Genomic DNA, 20,559 nt, shown 5'->3' with positions numbered 1-20,559 from the left:
GCAGAATGCTTAACCGGTTAAGAGGGTTAGGAAGAAAATTTCAAAACACATAATATTTCTAAACACTAACTTCCACACTTGTTATAGCTCATCACTATGCTCTTTTTCTAAAAAAATCTTTTATGTTTATTTTTGAGAGCGAGAGAAAGAGTGCGAGCAGAGGAGGGGTAGAGAGAGAGGGGGACAGAGGATCCGAAGCGGGCTCTGCACTGACAGCAGAAAGCCTGATGTGGGGTTCGAACTCACAAAAAGTGAGATCATGACCTGAGCTGAAGTTGGATGCTTAACTGACTGCGCCCCCCAGGTGCCCCCACTATGTTCTTTAATGAGCCATTTTTCAGTCATTTACAAGCAGAAATGCAGGGTCACAATGTATGACCGTGTAATAGTTAATACCATGGGAAAAACTGACATTGACCACTTCACACAGTCTCTCAATTTTTGTTGAGTTCTCGTTTTATAATTAGAATTTCAATTTTTTTCCTTTCTGAGAAACAATGACAATGCTGAAACATAAAGTTATTTAACTGTGGCTTTAAACCCAATTAGACACCTCAGAGCAATTTAGTAATGGCACGTAGTGGGCATGATGCCTGCCACACCAACATCCTTTCCTCCTTTCCTTGGAAGTTTCTACCTACTGGAGTTTGGGTAGTCAGCCCACCTCTATTAAAGTCCTTGAACTTTGAAGGAAGCTAACACTTGCCATGACACAAGGGCTGGGGCATGTGGCTCAGGTGTAAACTAATCAGCATAAATCTACTTCCTGGCCACACTGTTTCATTTTAAATATATTTTTTTAATGTTTATTTCTGAGAGAGAGAGAGAGAGAGTAGGGTAGGGTAGAGAGAGGGAGACACAGAATTTGAAGCAGGCTCCAGGCTCTGAGCTGTCAGCACAGAGCCTGACGTGGGGCTCGAACTCAGTGACAGTGAGATCATGACCTGAGCCGAAGTCGAACACTTAACCGACTCAGACACCCAGGCACCTCTTGGCCACACTGTTTCCAAAGTGGACATGGAACCTAAACAGACCAATCAGGGTGAATCTTAGGACTGAAGTGAGAGAAGTTTTCTCACCAGCCCAGACAGGAGAGGCGGCAGGGAACATGACAGGGGCTGACATCCATTTCATGGCCAACCAGGGGCCCGTCTGCCTTAGTAACACAGTGGAGAGCTCCCCCTCCCTCCCAAAACAACTATGTCATAGATAACTCTGTAAAACATTTGCATCGATTGCTGTCAATCTCTCTGTAATTTCCTAATGGAAGACAATTTACTTGATCTTTATTATTTAAGCCCATTTGAGTGGGGTTTCATGAATGATGTTGAGCAAATTTTCATGTGCTTATCTGTCATCTGTATAGCTTTGGCAAAGTGTCTATTCAAATCTTTGACTCATTTTTCCACTGGGTTATTATTATTGACTTTTGAGAGTTCTTTACATATTTTGCATAAAAGTCCTTTACCAGACATGTCTGTACTTTTCTCCCAATCTGTAGTTTGTGTCTGGAATTTCTGATCAGTGTCTTTTGAAGAGCAGAGGTTTCTAATTCTGATGAAGTTCAATGTAGCAAGTTATTCTTTTCTGGATTGTGACATATTATATTGAAGAAATTTCTAACACAAGTTGGTAAAGATTTTCTCCTATGTTTTCTTCCAGAAGTTTAATAGTTTCACATGTAAGTTTATGATCCATGAAGTAATTTCTGAATATAGTATAAAGTACGGATCAATTTTTTTATACAAATGTCCTATTGTTCCAACACCATTTGATGAAGACTATCCTTTCTTCATTGAATTGCCTTTGAATCCTTATCAAAAGTCAACTGAACCGTATGTGTGTGAATCTATTTCTGGTTTCCCTATTTTGTTCCATTGATAGAGGTGTCCATCCTTGTGCCATTCAATACCACAGTTTTGATTACTACTACAGCTTTAGAGAAGGGTGTCTCCACAGTGACAGTAATGATATTTTGAGCCACACAATTCCTTGTTCTGGGGGTCTGTCCTGTGCACTACAGAATCTATGGCAACATCCAAAGCCTCTACCTACTAGATGCCAGTAGCAGTACCCTCTCCTTTCCCCCTTTCTCCTAAATGTGACATTAAAAACGTTTCTAGCTACAAATTACCATAAGTCCCCCAGGAGATGGGGACAAAATGATCCCAATTGAGAACTAATGCTAATTTATAGTAACCTTAAAAGTCAGATAGTATGACTCATCGAATTTTTTCAAAACTGTTGTGGCTAGTCTCTTCCTTTGCTTTTCCATATACATTTTGAATCCACTTTGTTAATTTCTACCAAAACTCCAGATGGGAGTTTGATCAGAACTGCTCTGAATCCATAAATCAGTTTAGGGAGAATTGATACCTTAACAATATGGAATCTTCCACTCCATATATTTAGGTCTTTCATTTTTTTCATCACTGTTTTGTAGTGTTTAGCATAGAAACCTATATAGATTTATATCTAAGTTTTTGATGTCATTATAAATAGTAATGTTTTTTAATTTTGAGGGTTTCTTTCAAGGAAAGTGCTTTACTGAGTAAGATTTAAAGTCATCCAGCACCCTAGGAATAATATAAAACAATCACTGATAGGTGAAACCATGGTATAAGAATCTCTAAACGTGAAAAAGGTTGAATGCTTTTTGAATATTGATTTTGTATCCTGTTATCTTGTTAAACCCAATGTTAGTAATTTTTTTGGTAAATTCTTTGGGATTTTCTCTGTCACAAAGACAACCGTATCTAATATGAATACAGGCAGTTTTATTTCTTTTTCTTGCCTTATTGCACTGGCTAGGACATCCAGCACGATGTTGAATAGGAGTGTTGCAAAAGCAGATATTCTTGTTTTGTTTCCAATTTTAGGGAAAAGCACTCAGTCTTTCACCACTAAGTATAATGTTAGCTGCCGGATTTTTGTAGATAATCTTTTTTATTTTTATTTTTGAGAGAGACAGGGACAGAGCGCGAGCTGGGGAGGGGCAGAGAGAGAGAGGGAGACACAGAATCCAAAGCAGGCCCCCGGCTCTGAGCTGTCAGGACAGAGCCTGAAGTGGGGCTCAAACCCATGGACTGTGAGATCATGACCTGAGCTGAAGTTGGCTGCTTAACCGACTGAGCCACCCAGGTGTCCTGTAGATAATCCTTTTTAGGTTGAGGAAGTTCTTTTCTCTTCTTAGTTTTGTTGTTTCTTTTTAGACCATGAATGGATGTTGAATTTTTTCAAATGATTTATCCACATCTATTGAGATGATCATACAATTTTCTTTATTTATTCTGTTAATATAGTGAATTATATTGATTGGTTTTCCAATGTTGAGTCCACAGTGCAATCCTAGGGCAAAGCCCACTTGGTCATGCTTTATTTTTCTTGTTTCTATATTGCTAGATTAAATTTGCTAATATATCTCTTAAGGCCAGTTGCCTTTACACATGTTTGTATCCTCTATTATACTGTAAATGAAAGGTAGGACCTATGGTTTTCACTAGTAGTCTAATGTTTCACTTCAGGCCTAATGCCAACAGTTAACAGACCCACAGAAAATAAATACATTTAAAGTAGTTGTGAATCAATTTACCGGAAAGTAATGTCAGACTTAAAAAAAAAAAAAAATCTTTAAAGCAAGACATTTACCTCTTCTGTCATGTTTACAACATACCAATCGTAAAACTGTCATCAGTGTGATGAAACTCTGAGCCGGTGCTTATAAAGAGGTATACCAGTTGCCTCAAACTTTTGTTGCAAGTCTTTTAACTGCAAACATTAAATATTGTCTAGTAACTACGGTACTAGCACTAGTATGTAGTACTATGTTACTACATAGTAACAGCTATAGACAAAGAAGAAATCAGAAAAGGTTCTAACTCCCTCTCTTCCCCTTGTGCATTAGAGTTGCACAATAGAGTTTTTGGGTAATCTCCTGTACCAAATTCCCCAGACTGGGAGACTAAGATTTGAATACTGTTCTTACTCCTGTTTAGTCAAACTGGAAACATACAGAAAATTTAATAACGATGAAACCTGAATTCAAGCAGCGTATCAATGGACAGCTGAGTTAATGATGGAAAAATCTGTCATATTTGGTTAAAAAAGATGGACTTCAACCAGGGAAACTCTCTAGAATGGTTGGAAAATGGGAACATTTGATAAAGTGAATAGAGCTTAGTAAATAATTGAAGTAAGTATCACAATCTGATGGCAACCGGCAATTAGAAAATAACATGCCATTGGGGCGCCTGGGTGGCTCAGTTGGTTGAGCGTCTAACTTCGGCTCAGGTCATGATCTCACAGTTTGTGAGTTCCAGCCCCACGTCGGGCTCTGTGCTGACAGCTCGGAGCCTGGAGCCTGCTTCGGATTCTGTGTCTCCCTCTCTCTCCGCACCTCCCCCACTCATGCTCTGTTTCTGTCTCAGAAATAAATAAACATTTAAAAAAATTTAAAAAAAAAAGAAAATAACATGCCATCAATTTTTTATATGCTACTGGATGTTATTTTATCTTTTTTTTCTGATTCAGGAGGCAGATCTGTAGTTTATCACTCTGATATCAGTTATTATTACAAAGAAATGGTGATATGTACTATAAAAGCAAAGTCTGTATAGATTTTACTCAAAAACAAACTAAAAATGGCTTCTATAAAAAAAAGATAAGTCCTCTCATTAAAATAGAGTGTGGATTACTGAACATCAAAGTTTAATTTAGTCAGGTAAATTATTCAAGCCAATGTCAAGTCTACAAATACCTAGACATTTATAGACATTTATAGACATAGTATTTTGAGTAGGAATAACCAGTAAGAAAAAAAAAAAAAAAAGAAAAGAAAGAACCAGTAATCATAGATAGTTCATTTTGAGAGACCATATGTCAATACAAAATTGTAGAGTCGTAGAAACTATGATGTCATAGTAATTAAACACTGGGACATATATGAGTAATAGTCTCAATATAATTCCATGTATTAATTTACTTAGGATTCTCAGCAATCACAGCACCTGAAAACCAGAGCTAATCCAGACAATGGCTGGACAGTGATGACCTTGAAAGGTGGTTATACAGAAAGCCTAATGGTTTTATCACCTCGCTTAAAATTTAAATGCCAAGATATATCTTCTAAATTGCCAATCCATGCAAAGAAGTGTAAGTAATTACTGGTTGGAAAAAAAATCCTCAATGAACTTAATGCATCTGGAAATCTCACTTTTTATGTTATTAGACTGACCTTAAGAAGATCTCAGTACCCTAAGCTCATAAGCCACTGAGACAGCTGTTTAAAATGTAATTAGCCAGTTCCGTTTTTAAGTGTGCCATAGCAATGCAACTGAGGTCACCAAGGACCTGTCTGTCTGTGGAATTAGCACACTAATGCTGTGTATGGGGGTGTGTGTGCACAAAAAAGCCTATAGTAGCCTGTGTATGTGCAGCATATTTAAACGTTTTCATTTAAATGTCACTTGTTCCATCTGGCATTAATTTAATCTAATCATAATTCCTATGAAACTAAATGTTGTCCCTATTATCTGCCATTTAGAAAGAAAGTAAATGCGTGACTGGGCTTGAGCAATGGCATACTTCATGGCTTAATTCACATCTCCACCATATTATTCTTCTCAAGTTACAGTTGAGAATCCCTTACAGCAGAATAATCACTTGGGATGCTTGTTAAAATACAGATTCCCAAAATAAACAAACCAAAACCAAAACCCAAACCAAAACCAAACCAGATTTCAGACACCACACCCACCCACCGAATATGGGGATTAGCAGAGCAGGGGAGCTTGGGAATCTAAGTAATTTCTAACTAAGCACACTAAAATTTGAGGGCCACTGTACCAGGTGAAGCCTTCTGAGGCAGGTACATCAGTTATACATCCTCAAGCTAACACATGGCACAGAGCTAGTTTATAGAATGAATCAATGTATGTAAATATAGAAATTTCCATGGGGAGCTTGAGTGGCTCAGCCAACCGAGCTGACTCTTAATTTTAGTTAAGCATCCAACTCTTCACTTTGGTTCGGGTCACGATCTCAATGTTCGGGAGTTTGAGCCCTGCATCAGGCTCTGTGCTGACAGCGTGGAGCCTGCTTGGGATTCTCTGTCTTCCTTTTCTCTGCCTCTCCTCTGCCCTCTCTCTCTCCCTCCCCCGTCCCAAAAATAAAATAAATTAAAAATTAGAAATTTCCAGGTCACAAAGAACTCAGACAACTTCTAGCTGAGACTGTAAGGGACTGTGGTTTTGGTGTTTCTCCTCAATGGGAAGAAAGCATCACACGCAGTCCAGTGTCCCAGGGCAGGGACCATACCTTGCTCACACTGCTATCTCCAGTACCCTGTTCAGTGCCAAGGAAGCTCGGTAAATATTTGCAAAATGAAGCGGGACATATACATCCTGGTGTGAGCCAAGGGTAGAGCAATTAGACAAGTTGTATGGGTGAAGTTCACCAGTCACTACTGCAATGACCTGAAGGACTACAAAAGTGCCTCCACGGATATTGATTTTGGGGTTACAAAGAAATTTCAACAAGTGGGCAACTGGTCAGGATGAACTGTATTTTCTATTTCCCCTTCTAGAGTCCCTCTTGGCCCTGTCCTTCCTCGCTCTGTGCTTTGGGAGGTCAAAGCACCAGACCACTGGCCTGCATGCTGGGCTCCCTGTCCTCTGCTCCTGGCTGAGTTCAGAACATGGAAGGCTCAGTAGAAGCCTAGAGGGCAGGAGGAGAGGGAGGATGGGGTGGCTATGCACTTGCCCCTCTCTGCCAGGGTGCAGGACTGAGCTCACCCCTAAAATTTGTCAGGTGCCCCCTCCATGTGGTTTCTCTCTCCTCCCCTGGCCCACAGAGTGTCGGGTGGTAAGCCGGCTGTTGCTCACCTCAAGGGTACTGAGATATTACTTACTGGTTTCTCTATACCCTGTCCAAACTTTTCAAAATAGTCCCTTGATTAGCCTTTCTTCAATGTCCTGAGTATGATACCTATTTCTTCATGGGATCCTGCATGAGGGATCCCCAAAACTTCACGGGCTGTGTGGAATTTTGACATCACAGGGGACTCGGAATTCTTCAATCTGCACGGACTCCAAATTGCATAACATAATTGTAAACAGGATGGGATGTTTCTTTTTATCTAATCAAAAGCTGCTGGGAGGGAGTCTGCTCTTTAGATCAGAGTCCGGGAAGATGAACTGCGATCAATAAAAACCCATCTGTGGTCTGCTGCTAGGAGAACTGTGTATTTTTATGCAGCTCCAAGAAAATCCTACTAGGAGAGCACGAGGCATTTAAGTACATCTAATAACACAGATTAAAAGGGCAATGATCTTTATTAAGCTATATGTTACACCCCTATTCCCATCAGCTTTTCCCAAAACTCCTGGGAGAGAAATGTTCAACTTTCTCTTTTTCTTGAAATGTCCTGATAGCCAAAGCAAAAATGTGTGTGGCAACTTCTGTTTTCCTGGCTTTTAGAACATTATTCTTGGGGTGCCTGGGTGGCTCAGTCAGTAAAGCCTCCGGCTTCGGCTCAGGTCATGATCTCTCAGTTTGTGAGTTCAAGCCCCACGTCAGGCTCTGTGCTGGTAGCTCAGAGCCTGGAGCCTGCTTCCGATTCTGTGTCTCTCTCTCTTTCTGCCCCTCCCCCACTCATGCTCTGTCTCTCTGTCTCTCTGTCTCTCTCTCAAGTAAACAAACATTAAAAAAAATTTGTTCAGAACATGTTATTCTTTCAACTCCCAGCTAGTTTCAGTCTTGATGTGCAGGGGTTGCACACGACTTTATAACCCCACCAAGTCATACCCTAATCATTATAGATCGTCACGTACTATGGACCTTGTTAAATATTTACCAACTTTATGCTTCAAGGACAGGGTGGAAAATCCATATTCTGGAAATAATTGATAAAGTTACCCCCTCACATGTTTAGTTATCAGACTGGATGCCATTCACAAATTTCCTCAGGAAAGCCTGCATGTGATTTCCTAGGCTGATTCCCTCGCTGGCAGTGACTACTCCAGCCTGATACTTAGTCAGATGGGCTGACCTGAGCTTCATTTATCATCCCCGCGGGACAGGTTACTGAGAACTGTTTACTTTCAACTCCTTAGTTGTTCGTGGCATAGTTGCTTTCCTTACCAAATTCTAAACAAAATGCTGGACTCCAGAGGTCTGTTTAGGCACGGGGGACAAGGGTGCTTTCTGCAAGGAGACAATACATTCAAGCCTCTTCTCAGAGAAGAACCCAAACACCTTGAAGGAGGAGTTCAAAGCCAAGAGCGTGCAAGCCTTATTACCTCAGTGACAGGTCGCACACTTCAGAGCAAAAATTAAAAATTACCTTTTGTCCAGGCATTTCAAGGTAGAGAGGCAGCTGAACTATTAATGCCATGTAATAACTGGCCTTTTTTTTTGTTGTTGCTGTTTTTTTTTTTTTTTTTAATCCTTCGGGCTACTCAGAAAACTTTATTGTGGTTAAAGTTATTTTAATATTTACATGTGAAATGCATTCAATATATTATCTTTCTTTTTCATGCTTACTTTTTAATTGAGAGGTTCATTTGAGACCAATTTAGGACAGTGGTTCTTAAACTCTGGGGGCTTAAGACCCCTTTATATATCACTGAAATTATTGAGAATTCCTTAAAAATTACTGAGAACTTTTATGTATATGGGTGTTATCTGTCAATATTTACATATATTATAGGGACTGGAAACTGGAAAATGCTAAAAGGTTTATTTAATTAAAATAATAAACCTATTCTATGTTAATGAAAAAATAACATTTTTTATGAAAAAAATTTCACCCCTCCCCCCCAAAAAAAATTAGAGGAAAAAGTAGCACTATTTTACGTTTTTGCAACTCTCTTTAACATCTGATGTCATAGGAGAAACCTGAATTCTCATATTTGCTTCTGCTTTCAATCTGTTCAATATGCTGTTCTGGACGATGTATACAAAGAAAGTCCAGCCTCACACACACATCCAGTTGGAAAAGGAAGGACCTCAAAGACTTCCTAAAAGGTCCGGGGTTCCCTCAACCACACTTTGAGAACTGACTCAAAGTGTGATCTGCTAACATGTCCTGGTTAATGTCACTGAGGATGTCTGATCATGGCTCTACTTACTGGGCAAGAACACGATTAAAAGTCATAATATTAATCGTAGGACCTCCACATCATAAAAACAAATACAACAGAGGAAGAATGTATTTCTTTCTTTCTCTGTTCTTTCTCTCTACATGAAGAAACAGACAATTTTATTTTTCTTTATTTAAAAAACAGGCAGGATCAACTAGCTTTCCCTTGACTGTTTCATTCTGTCCTGAGCTGAGGAGAGGCGGGCACACATGAAAAACCTTTCTGGCAGACATTGATCAAAGAGGAAATTCAGGGAACATAAGCAGACAACTGGCATTTGTTCAAATTCCTAGCTTTATTTCAAAGCTTTCTGGTTCCAGATAAGTGGCTGCAAGGTGATCCTGTTTTGGCAAGAAAATTACAGAAATTGCCATGATGATCTTAGGTCAAACTTTCTGATCTCTATTGGGGGTAGGACGGGGTGGTCTTCTTTACTAATGGTGAGAAGAATCTGGACTAAGGCACTCCAGTGGAGGCAGGGAACCAGGTCTGCTCTGCCCTGGAGCCCAGTCTGGCCTCTCATGGCTTTGAGTGTCTGTGGACATGGGGGAGAGGTCAGTGTCGGAGACACTGATTTAAAAGTCAGAGTGGCCGGTTAGTTCAGTTGGGCAGAGTGTGGTGCTAATAAAAGTCAGATTAAAATAGCAATAAAACCCATCAACTGGAGAAATTAATGGCTGGAAAGAATGAGAAACCTTCTGGTCAGAATACTGCACCTATTACCACAACTGTTTGAGCTCTCGGCTTCACTTCCCTCCTAAATGAGCTGCTCAAGCTCTTTCCAGAGACAAGGAGGAAATCCTAGACAGGGGGATGGCGTAGCTTTCGCTGCTCTGTGTCAGCCGTCTGGAGCATTATTTTGGTCAGAGCGAAGTGTGCAGCCAGCAGCTGCCCAGAGAAAACCCTCGTGTGCAGAGCACAGCCAGCCCTGAGACACTCCATGACCCAACAAGCCCACGCTCGCCAAGGCGCTCACCTCGTTGAAATGGACGTCCTGCATTCCGACATCTTCCATCATGGAGGCCTCCTCGTCTATGTTTGGGGTAATGACCCTGAAAGCTGTGCATCCTTGTCTAAACATGCCTAGAATGGAGACAGCAGGGGAGAGAGCTGGTCACTGGCCTGCAATTGGTTGGACCTGGAGGGCTCTCCCCGCCTGCCACGTTTCTGTGCTGAATGACACGACTGACTTTGAAACCTCTTATGTCTCAGGCTCCCATTCTCACAGGGAGCCACTGGGTACTTTTCATCTGCTTCCTCATAGTTCACCTCACCTCCCTCAATTCTTTGCTCATTTTAATTTTTCACCCACCTTTATTAAAATATATGTAATCCTTAAACAAACCGTAAATAAATGGAAACACGTATTGGATCCAATTAATAGTTAAAAAAGTAACTTTAATTTGATTTGGTAAGATGGACCATGCTCAGATACCAAGAAAAATAAAGCCAAAGCCAATCAAAGCGAAACACAGGACTCAAAAAGGACTGTTTCCTTCAAGCTGTCACCTCCCCAACTCTGGCTGGGGGTAACCCAGAACTCAGATTAGAACTCGCTCTTCTCTTTCACAAAGCATTCTACCAAGATGTAACTCAAGAGCTGCAGCCATGAGTGGAGAGCTTGTCTTAGCTGGTTCCATATCTGCTGCCCGAGGGGTAAGGAGAGGCCTTCTTTCTTCCCCAAAACAGAAGAGCAGGAGCCCGTACAGCATGAATGCTTCAGGGGCCTGTGCGCTCAGATTCTCTGGGGGAGATGGTAGAAGGCTGGAGCTGGGATAAACAACCGGGATAAGGATAAAGGCCTCAAGCGATAATGGCCCATTTGGGGCCTTCACTCAACTTGGGAGTCACTGGGGAAAAGTTCTGTGTCAGTTGGACAATGCCAGCTGGGCAAAGGTGATCAAGTACAGAAAGGACCTCAAATGTCTTTGCCACTCTATTTTGAGATCACTTTACAATAAAACAAAACAGAAGTCAAAACTTGAATGGAGACCTCCCCTAATTCAGAAAAAAGAGGAGTATAGAGTATTTTGAAATCAAGTCCCAAAAGAGTAGATTGTGACGTCAGGTATTTTTCTGCGACACGATGGTCAGGGTTTCGGAGCCATTCACGGGTTGTCTGAGGTCTCTGCCACTGTCCCACTGGAGACTTGCTCTTATTCTTTGGAGACAAAAGCTTCCACTATGGCAAGCATTAATCTAGGAGCTTGAGGCTATGTTAATGTACAGAAAGCAAAACTACAGAAGCCAACCACCCAGGTTTCCAGTAGAGAATACGTTTAAATATGCACCTCAGCTCCAGGGGGACAACTACAAGGGTGGCCCAAGTGCCTCCAGTCCTTGCACAGGAAGAGATTGCCATGGAAACCGGAGAGGAAAGGAAGGGAGGGAAGGAGAGCCGAGCCTATCCATGCAGCGTTGCAAGAGAAAACCCCCACACCTCTAAGTGTCATGTGGATGGGGCAGCGGGGGCCCTGGGGGCCGGGCCCACCCTCAGGCTCACCTCCCCGGCGCCTCCTCTGGCAGGTGCTGTGGCTGTAGGGGAAGAGGGGCAGCTCCGGACGGAGGGCTATGTCTGCTTCTAAACACGAGGAAATGTGTTACCTGACAAAAGGTCTCAACAGGAAATCATGCTAGTAGCAAGAGAATATGGAGCCCTTCTTTAATTTCTTTCTCGTTTGGGCTCTGATGTAGGATAAGCCTAGACTCCCTTAAATTCCATTCCAAACAGCCAGCTGTCCCAGAAATACAGAAATTCCCTGGCCTTGGCACATGACTTTATATCATTTCTCACTTTGTAAATGTACTTCTTGTTGGCCAGATCTGGTGCTGCTGTGCTCTAGGACACAGGCACACGTGACCAGCTTTTCTAGAAACCTTGGTGTTCTTGATTTCAAACTGGAAATGAACGACTGGTGTTTAACCAAAAGAACCTGTGAACGAATTCATGGCCTGCTCATCTGGGAACAAACACATAATGCACAAATGAGCAGCACCCACACGCTCCTGCCTTCTCCTCCTTCCCTGGGGAGGCGAGGTTTCTAGCCAGCAAGGCTGCCTTCCCACATAGTAAAGCCAACTGGGCCGCGGTTCCAGAAAACACTGTCAAATAATCTCCTGTTACAATTGCCATTTGATTGATAAACAGTTCCAGTGGGAATCTTAAGGGAAAATAAATCTCAGCTTGAGATTGGCCAGTCAAGGACACCCAGATGCAAAGCTCATTAACTAGTTTTTTGCAAGACAGAGCCATTAGTTAAAGGTTATACAATAACATGCCATACAGTTTTGTTTTTGATACTAGCATTTCTGCTGTGCCTACCAAGCCAAGCAAATGTGAATAAAATAATGAATATAGCGTACAGACACACAGACACACACACACACAGACACACAGACACACACACACACACACACATATCCAAACCTCCCACCTCCCGATCTTTCTGAACGGCTCTCACTTGTCTTTGCTGCTTTGTACAGTTCTGTATTCATTTCACAAAACACAGGAATCATTCCTTACCTTTCCGCGTGAGATATTCTGCCACCAGGGCTGTGACATGGACATAACACATCGCTGCCTACAATAAAAGACACATGCTTCAGAATCATGTCATAATGCTCACGGACAGGAATCTAATGACTGCACGTACTTACAATAGGTCTCAAGGGAACTAGGGTTCTAATGGCTGACATCTTACCTTTTGAAAAAGGTGGAACACTTCACATAAAATGAAATTTTGAAACAAATTGCAAATTGAGACAAATGGTAGTAAATATACTAAGTCTCATTTCTATTTTGAATTACTGAATTTTAACATAAAAGATAAAAAAAGCATTTTTTCTTATACTATTGAAAATTCCTGCATCATTTCTCTTAAGGTAAAAAGAGGCCCATTTGAAGAAAAGGTGTGTGTCTTCCTAGATTCTGGGAGAAGTTCTCATATTTCAGCAGCTAATATATTTTTCTCTCAACTTAAGAAAATGTAGTAACTACTTCCCGACATAGAATTATAAACCAAAATTATAACTTAATGTTATAATTAATGTTAATGTTAGATAACATTATGAACACCTTAAAATGAAAGAAAAATAAAAATAATCTCTTTTTTTTTTTTTTTTTTACTAAGTTGCCACAGTGTGATAAAAAAAAAAAAATCACAAATAGCTGTTGGAAATGAACCTGATTCTGATGCCTGAACCCCTGGTTCTTGTCAGAATGACAGAAAAATCACTCCTACCAGTAATACGTAATTCACTGTTATCACAGCTAAAATATAGTTCAGAATAAATTTATGGTCAAACAGAATGGACTTCTTGAATAATCAATACATAAAAATAGCTACATGAAACTTTCAGATGTAGAACATAATTTTACTAATTTAGACAATTAACAGAAGTTTAAAAGTAAAAGCATGCTTCTTTGGTAATACTGTTGATCATACCTAAATGTCTTAGGCACAAATCGTAAACACAGTTTTTGGGGGAACAAAGAACCTGCCATACAGCCTACTGTTTTCTTTGATTTTGCCCCTTTTACAGACGATGTCATGGAGACCCAGAGGGGTTAACAATGGACTCAATGTCACAGACTTAGTGAGAGTTGGACGTGAGATTCGGTCTGTCCCCGGGGCCTGCGCACCTAGCTCCCTGCTGCCACTCTGTCTACTTAGGGAAACGTGGCCCCTCTGTACAAGGGTAGTGCTCTCACACCTACCACATCCACAGACAACAGACCACCTCAAAAAGGAAACAGCAATGTCCTATCATTGTTTTAAGAACAGGAAAATTAAACTTCATCATAAAAGAGCTGGATTTTAGGACTAGACAGAAGTTTCGATGCAGGAGCTGAACACACTGGAATCAGCAGGCCATCTATGTGAACATAGGTGCTAAGAGCTTTCAGAAAATGCTCTCTTGTGGCAGGAACATGCCTCTACCGTGCTGTAAACTACCGAGATGCTTAGAAGACTATGAAGTATCACTTCTTTAATTACTGGGATATTTTCTTAAAATTGGTTTCTTTTCTTTTTTTTTTAATGTTTATTTATTTTTGAGTGAGCGGGGAGGGGGTGCAGGGGTGGGGTGGGGTAGAGGATCTGAAGCAGGCTCTGCGCTGACAGCAGAAAGCCTGATGTGGGGTTTGAATTCATGAATTGTGAAATCGTGACCTGAGCCGAAGTCAGATGCTTGACCGACTGAGAGACACAGGTGCCCCATTAAAATTGGCTTCTTCTAGCGAATGAGACATAACTAGTTTCTCCCAAAATCTGAGATTGAGAGGCTTGCAGGACTACCTCAGAGAGATCCCCATTTTTGACGTGGATCCTGGCCATGCTGTCCAGCCACGTCTTCCTGAGCTCGGGAGTGCTGGCATAGGACTTGGCCAGACTGTACTGGAGGTCTACCAGCATCTCTGGGTCATTCTCGTGCTCCTTCATTTGGGCGGTGGCCATCAGAACTGTGCGGATCCTTTTGGTCAAGTCCTTCACGTCCGAGGAGAAGGTGGTGTGCTAAAGCAAGGTGGAAGAAGGACACACGGGTTCAGCTGTGTTCTGCCTGTCCGCATACACACCAGATGATGAGGCAGTCTTGGGGGCCACCCACCTTGATGAGCCTGTCACTGTTGGCACAGTTGTTGATGATGGACAAGGACTGCTGGAATCTGGTTCCCCCTATCCCAACAACGTCTGCTATCAGCTGGCTGACAGAAATAATGACCTTAGGGACACACAAATGTGAACAGATCATTTCACCTTCAAATGACTCCCTAAACTTGGCTCTTGTCTTCAGTTAGGATGTGCAAAGTTTTGAGCACAGATCATTTCAGTGCAGGAAACAATGCCTGAGTCATCTTTTTCCCCTTCCAAGAATCATTCCAGAAGGTGACTTTGCTATCCTTAAGTATTTTGTTTGCACAGCAAAATGCTAATCAGGAGGACCTAGGCACGAGAATCAGATAAGACCTTATCACTTGGATAGTTACTCGCTTTCTCTAATAAAAAGGGAGACCTTATCACTTACCCCATCAGTTACTGGTTTGAGCTTATACACACTAAATATTCAATAAGTGGACTGTCCTTTATATTTTTTTATTAAAACATTTACATATTAACTATGCAGGGGGGGGGGAGCACCTGTCTTTACTGGGGTCTGTGAAGTGCTCTGCCTTTACCCAGTTATACAAAGTAAAAAAACGGGTGTCATCCTTATTCCCTCCTTTTCCTTCACCATCCCCTCCATTCCTTCACAATCAGTCTCTAAGCACTGTGAACTCATGCTCTTCTTCTAACCTTACCATGCCTAGTCTAGGGCACCATCCTCTCTGGCCTGGATTTGACCAAGGTTTCCCCAAAGTCTCTCCAGCTGAGCCCTCGACTCCCCTGATCCATTGTCAGCTCTAGGTGCAGGTGATCCCTCCAAATATGCAATGATGTCTTCTTGACTTGCTCTCACCCGTATTCTTAATTCACCATGAGGACGTCGTCCAGCTCCCTGGATAGGCCCTTCCCCTGGTGCATCCATGGCCTGACACATGCTCACCCTCTAGATGTGCTAACCTCTGTTGCTCCTTCCCATCTTCTGAGAAGCCTCCCTGCCCCGGCCAGATGCCCCTCCCCTCCGTGGTGCACTCAAGTTCCTCTATCACGGCACTGGGGACAGCGCACCGACAATGGGGTCTGTCTTCCAGTGGACTGTACACTCCATGAGGGCCAGGGGAGGGTTGTTTGGTTCATGGTTGTATCTGTGAATTCTAGCATGTAGTTTGCAAACAATAAGTATTTACTTAAAAAAGGAATAAACAGAGATAGAAAAGGCACTCCTACATGATTTTGTAGAAAAAGGGAGTCTATAAAAATACTTAAGACTTTTCCATATCTTGCACGGTTCCTAGAGCAGAGCATCTGAGACGTGTTAACTCTGGAGGGATGGTAGGTATGTCAGTAGATGGAAGACAGAAAAGAACCACTATGGACTTTCTATGTTTTTCAGCTAAGATGTTCGCTATTGGGCATCCTCACGTAGATTCTAATAGATTGTGATTCAATGGAATTTCAGTCGGTCCAATACCGAGTCAATTTTCAAATGTCCCTTTACCGACAGAAACACATTCTGGGCCCAAATCTTACAATGTGGAGAATGAAACAAACCAAACCAGTGAACGTGACTTTCCAATTTTCCATTGCAAGGCCATACCTTGTTGTGCTTACACTGAGGTCTATCGGTAAGCACGACAAAATCTTCCTGCTAAAACAGAACCCCATAGGGTACACCCGCGTTGAAAAGTGAAACTACACGCACTTGCAAATGCGTCCGGACAAAGGACTTCTTTCCAGTGTAGTCGAAGTTGTTCCTCATGAGGAAGTACAGCAGCTGGGAGGCCTCGGTTCTGATGGAGCTCAGCTTGGAGTTGCAGCATTTCAGGATCTCGTAGCACAGAGCAGCACACATGTCGGCCCTCCCTTCATAGAACGTCGAGGGAAACTGGGGGGAACAGCAGAGAGCGAGGCCCACCTGGTGATCAGTGCTCCCTTCAACACCAGGTGCAAGGCAGACAAGTATGGTCATCGACGAGGACATCCCCCGGGGAAGCAGCTCACCTTATAAATGAATGACCTTAAGGCAGTGAAGACATTTTTCAAAGCCGTTTCAGACTGATGTTTTTGAAGAAAACACAGGTAGACGTCAAAAACTTTTTTCATGAGAGGATTATGTCCGTGGTCGGCCAGGAGCTGGTTCTTAAAACATAGAAGGACAGCTTGGTTAGTGAGACCCACTGGACACCTCAGCTAGGTTGCACACAATTTTCAGACTCAAAGGTTCAATTTTCTAGGTACTAAGACAACTTACAATTTAAACAAACTCTGCCATGAATCTCTAGGAAAACACAGAATCCTCTTGTGATACAAATAAGCCTACAACAAATTCATGCTTTGGAGAGTCTGCTTTTTTTCTTTTTTCTCTTTTAATTAAATGTTTTTAATGTTTATTTTTGAGAGAGAGAGAGAGAGAGAGAGAGAGAGAAAGAACACGAGCAGGGAAATGACAGAGAGAGAGGGAGACCAGAATCCGAAGCAGAGCTGTCAGCACAGAGCCCGACATGGGGCTTGAACCCATGAACTGTGAGATCATGACCTGAGCCGAAGTCGGACGCTTAACCAACTGAGCCAACCAGGCGCCCCTGCTTTTTTCTAATAAGGGAGGGACTAATCATAAAACTTCCTAGCATACCGTAACGTGGTTTAAAGGACAACTATTCCTCAGTACTGATTTGGCTTCTATTTATTTACTTATTTTTACTGTTTATCAGCCACCAATACAGAGGTAATCTTTGTGACATCTTAATTCCAACAAAGAAGTGCCATTACAGGTTTTGGCTGATTAGTGGGCTGGAAAAAACCACTGAAGTGAGGTCCCCTAAAAGTAAGTTTGTTTTTTTCCAGGCTTCTCAGGGGACCCTGTTAAGTGATGAATAATAACCAGACAGCTTGGTAAGGTGGGAAAACATACAGGCTTTGATCAGGCCCCATTGATCATGTGCAGGGATCTGCACAGGTAAACTGAGTCTTCCTCTTCCCACCTGTAAATGGCAGCCCTAGAACTGACCTTGCGCAGACACTGCAAAGACGTGAGTCAAGTACAGAAAGTGTCTGATGCGTCCTTGATCAGGCTCAGTAAGTGGTGCCGGCAGGATTTTAAATATCATGGATTCTACTTGACAAAGCAAAACAGCAGGGCCACAATTCATACCTCTCATCATTCTGCAAGGGCTTTTCACACCAGCAGTAAATTCATACTAATTGAACACTTTGTTCAAAACTCTCAACTGCTGAACACACAGGTAGATATAGATGTCACCGAGCTAGAGGCCAGCATGCAACCATTGTGCCTTAACGTATGTGACACTAAAGAGCTACATCTTCAAGTACAGATAAGCCTGTCTGCACAAAGGTGTGTGTGTTTGGGACAAGTAGGCAAACATGATGATAAAAAAAGTCAAGAGGCCAGTGTCTCAAACCAATCTTACAATTTTTCCAAATGACTGGAGATAACTTATGTCCAAGTATTTCTGTTAAATAGCCAATTATGGCTGGGGTGTTAGTTCTAAGATTGACCTCACCTTATTTGGGGAGAAAAATTTTTACTCAAGGAATAAATTTTGTTTTCGTTGGTCCAGTGACTCACAGATGTACTCCCAGCTGGTAGGACACCTGGAATCCACAGTGATCTTTACAACATGAAATACTGAGCACAGTACTGAATTCCATCATGTGAAAGAGAAGCAATTTAATGAGTAGAAAATATGACTTAATTAACTGAATATGATATACTCTCAACCAAGAGCAGCTGTTTACCAACTGGAAAAAAGAAAGGGTGGTTCCAGTGTCCCGGGAACTGCTCACATGGCTTGTTGTCTGTGAACATTACTTTTTCCAGGGCCCACCATCCTCCCTACTTATGGCTGGATTAAGGTTTGCACAGATCTGGATGTAAGCTTTCCTCCTCTCAGCACTCTTTGGGGGAGGATATCCAGAAGAGATAGTGTGGACAAAAATCGCCAGGAGCCTAGTCTTGCTGATGGAACTGGCCTGTCTCCAAGTTCTTCCCCCTGGAGTTAAATTTTCCTTCCTCGCACTTTCTCGTCAAGGTGTGTGTTCCTATTTTCAGGATTTAGTCTTCGTGGGTTCTGGTCTCAAAACCCAATTGCAAGAATGCAGTTAAAACTCACTCACACGAAAATATAAAAAAATCCCTCATGTAAAGGGATAGAGGACCTCTCAACCCAGACACAACCCCATGTACCAGCTGCCATCTGCCAACTTCCAATCAATCTTCTTCTCTCCCTCTCTTGGTCTCTCTGCATGTCTGTCTCTTTTCACTAATTAGAAAGTAATATACACAAATGTAAAAAAAATGTTTGAACATTCAAAAAGGACGGGGGTTGGGAAGTGGGAAGCAAAACAGAACCACCCTTCACTTTTCCACTCAGAAGTAACCACAGGTAGCAACAGAGTGTATCTCATGTCCACCTTTTTATCCCTATGGACTTGTCCTGAAAATAGGAGAATTTCATTCAGGAAATTAAATGAGACGTTGCAACAATATGGAGGGCACGGCTATTCTCTAGCAACAAGGTGGAGAATAGGTTGTAAATAAATCTCAGGAGCTGTCGGATGTGCATGCAGGTTTGACTGTTGTAACGCGTCCTCCTTGGCAGAATGAGCCTTTCAGAGAACGAACGCTCAAAATCAAATTTTTAAAGATCCAGAAACAGGATAAAAACAAACTTAAACCTTGGGTACCAAAGTGAGAGGTCTAAAACCATGTTATTTAAAATAGATGTACCTTTCCTAGGCATACAGCGTTTAGTTTTATTTAGACATTGCTTTAAAAATCCAGTTTAGAGAAGAGCTGTGTCAGTTGCAAACGCTCAACAATCACTAAGGTGACCTGATTTCATGCGTTCTTGCAGACCAGGCTCACGGTTGTGTGAACCAGACCAGAAACTTCCTAGAAGAACCCAATGATCCAAGCGCCCTCCAACATCGCATACTGATTCTCCCCATGCAGCTCAAATCAAGAAAAGGCACTACGTGGAATTGCTAAAAATACATTATCAGATTAAATCTATAAACCCATCAAAAAGATCATCAAAGATCATTAAAGGCCAGCATTGACTTGGGGTTGTGTTAATCATAGACATTGTGAAATAGCCAGAGAAGAACACTATTTTTCTGCATGTAACTACCTTGGCTTACAAAACACATCCTTTTATGTATTAAATGAGACAACACATGTGAAAGCATCCAGCACAGGACCGGCAACTGGTAAGCATTTGGTAATTCTCTTCTTTTTTTCTACATGAGAGATCATTCAATTACCTTGATATAACTCAGCTTAGCTTTTCTCTCTTTCTCCCTCTTTCCCTCCCCTATCACCACCTCCCTGCCATGCCTGGCTTAATGGAGAACAAGAACTTCGTCTGGTCAAATGTGCAGTGATCTTGGGCAAATCTTTTAACCTGTCTCAGTCTCAATCTCCTCATCTGTGAAATGAGTGATAAGAAGATCCACCAGGGCAGGCTAACGTGAAGATTAATGCTTGAGGCACAGAATAATAATAAATAAATAAATAGCAGGAATTTCATTCAATAAATAGCAGGAAACTAATAACAACAACAACAACGTTATTATTAAGGGTTTAAGTCTTTTCAAACATTTTCTTTCATTAACACTACGATTTCTTGGGCCTGGGTGGCTCAGTTGGTTAAGCGTCAGACTTCCGCTGAGGTCATGACCTCACGGTTCAAGAGTTTGAGCCCCGAGTAGGGCTCTGTGCTGACAGCTCGGAGCCTGGAGCTGTTGTATCTCCCTCTCTCTGGCCCCGCACCCGCTCATGCGCTCACACTCTTTCTCTC

At 41.9% G+C, this 20,559-nt stretch overlaps 1 protein-coding gene across 21 annotated transcripts in view; it reads right to left on the bottom strand.

Annotated features, from left to right (window-relative positions):
- Positions 1 to 20,559, bottom strand: part of DOCK9 (dedicator of cytokinesis 9) — a 290,615-nt gene that overhangs the window by 20,064 nt on the left and 249,992 nt on the right. For 11 of the 21 annotated variants that reach the window (XM_058744064.1, XM_058744100.1, XM_058744121.1 and 8 more), the window contains exons 40-45: positions 16,742 to 16,879; positions 16,443 to 16,625; positions 14,748 to 14,861; positions 14,438 to 14,653; positions 12,664 to 12,721; positions 10,117 to 10,223 (exon numbers count right to left, since the gene is read on the bottom strand). In XM_058744064.1, the coding sequence (XP_058600047.1) occupies positions 10,117 to 10,223; positions 12,664 to 12,721; positions 14,438 to 14,653; positions 14,748 to 14,861; positions 16,443 to 16,625; positions 16,742 to 16,879 (816 nt within the window). Of the gene's footprint in view, positions 1 to 10,116; positions 10,224 to 11,643; positions 11,722 to 12,663; positions 12,722 to 14,437; positions 14,654 to 14,747; positions 14,862 to 16,442; positions 16,626 to 16,741; positions 16,880 to 20,559 lie in introns of all 21 variants that reach the window. The other 10 variants (XM_058743962.1, XM_058744023.1, XM_058744043.1 and 7 more) reach the window with 1 other exon arrangement.

This window comes from Neofelis nebulosa, chromosome 1 (genome assembly GCF_028018385.1).
Source record: "Neofelis nebulosa isolate mNeoNeb1 chromosome 1, mNeoNeb1.pri, whole genome shotgun sequence".
NCBI classification, from domain to species: Eukaryota; Metazoa; Chordata; class Mammalia; order Carnivora; family Felidae; genus Neofelis; species Neofelis nebulosa.
The sequence above is the reverse complement of the archived record's forward strand: the minus strand, read 5'-3'. Positions and strand labels throughout refer to the sequence as shown.